General features: G+C 65.2%; 1 protein-coding gene across 1 annotated transcript in view; it reads right to left on the reverse strand.

Annotated features, from left to right (window-relative positions):
• The window catches only part of DNAH17 (dynein, axonemal, heavy chain 17), a 107,024-nt gene that overhangs the window by 65,386 nt on the left and 41,374 nt on the right, over positions 1-264 (reverse strand). The window contains 1 exon segment of the mRNA XM_015562672.1: positions 24-263. Coding sequence (XP_015418158.1) covers positions 24-263 — 240 coding nt within the window.

Below are 264 nucleotides of genomic sequence, written 5' to 3' on the forward strand. Positions count from 1 at the left end.
ACGGGAACGGGACGGGACTGCACCTTGAGCTGCCGGCGGACCCGTTCGATGAAGAACTTCCAGCACAGCTCCCGGGTGTCGGTCAGCCCGAGCGCCTTGACCTGCGGCCGCATGGACGTGATGATGTTCTCCAGGTCGTCGTCAGCGAACAGCCCCGGGATCTCGCCCGAGGCCAGCAAGTCGTTGATCAGCACCAGGAACTGCTCCTCGGCCACCTGGGAGTCCGTCATCAGGAACACCGACGGCACGTTCTTCACCGCCGCC

The sequence above is a fragment of the Myotis davidii genome, unplaced genomic scaffold (assembly GCF_000327345.1).
Source record: "Myotis davidii unplaced genomic scaffold, ASM32734v1 scaffold991, whole genome shotgun sequence".
NCBI classification, from domain to species: Eukaryota; Metazoa; Chordata; class Mammalia; order Chiroptera; family Vespertilionidae; genus Myotis; species Myotis davidii.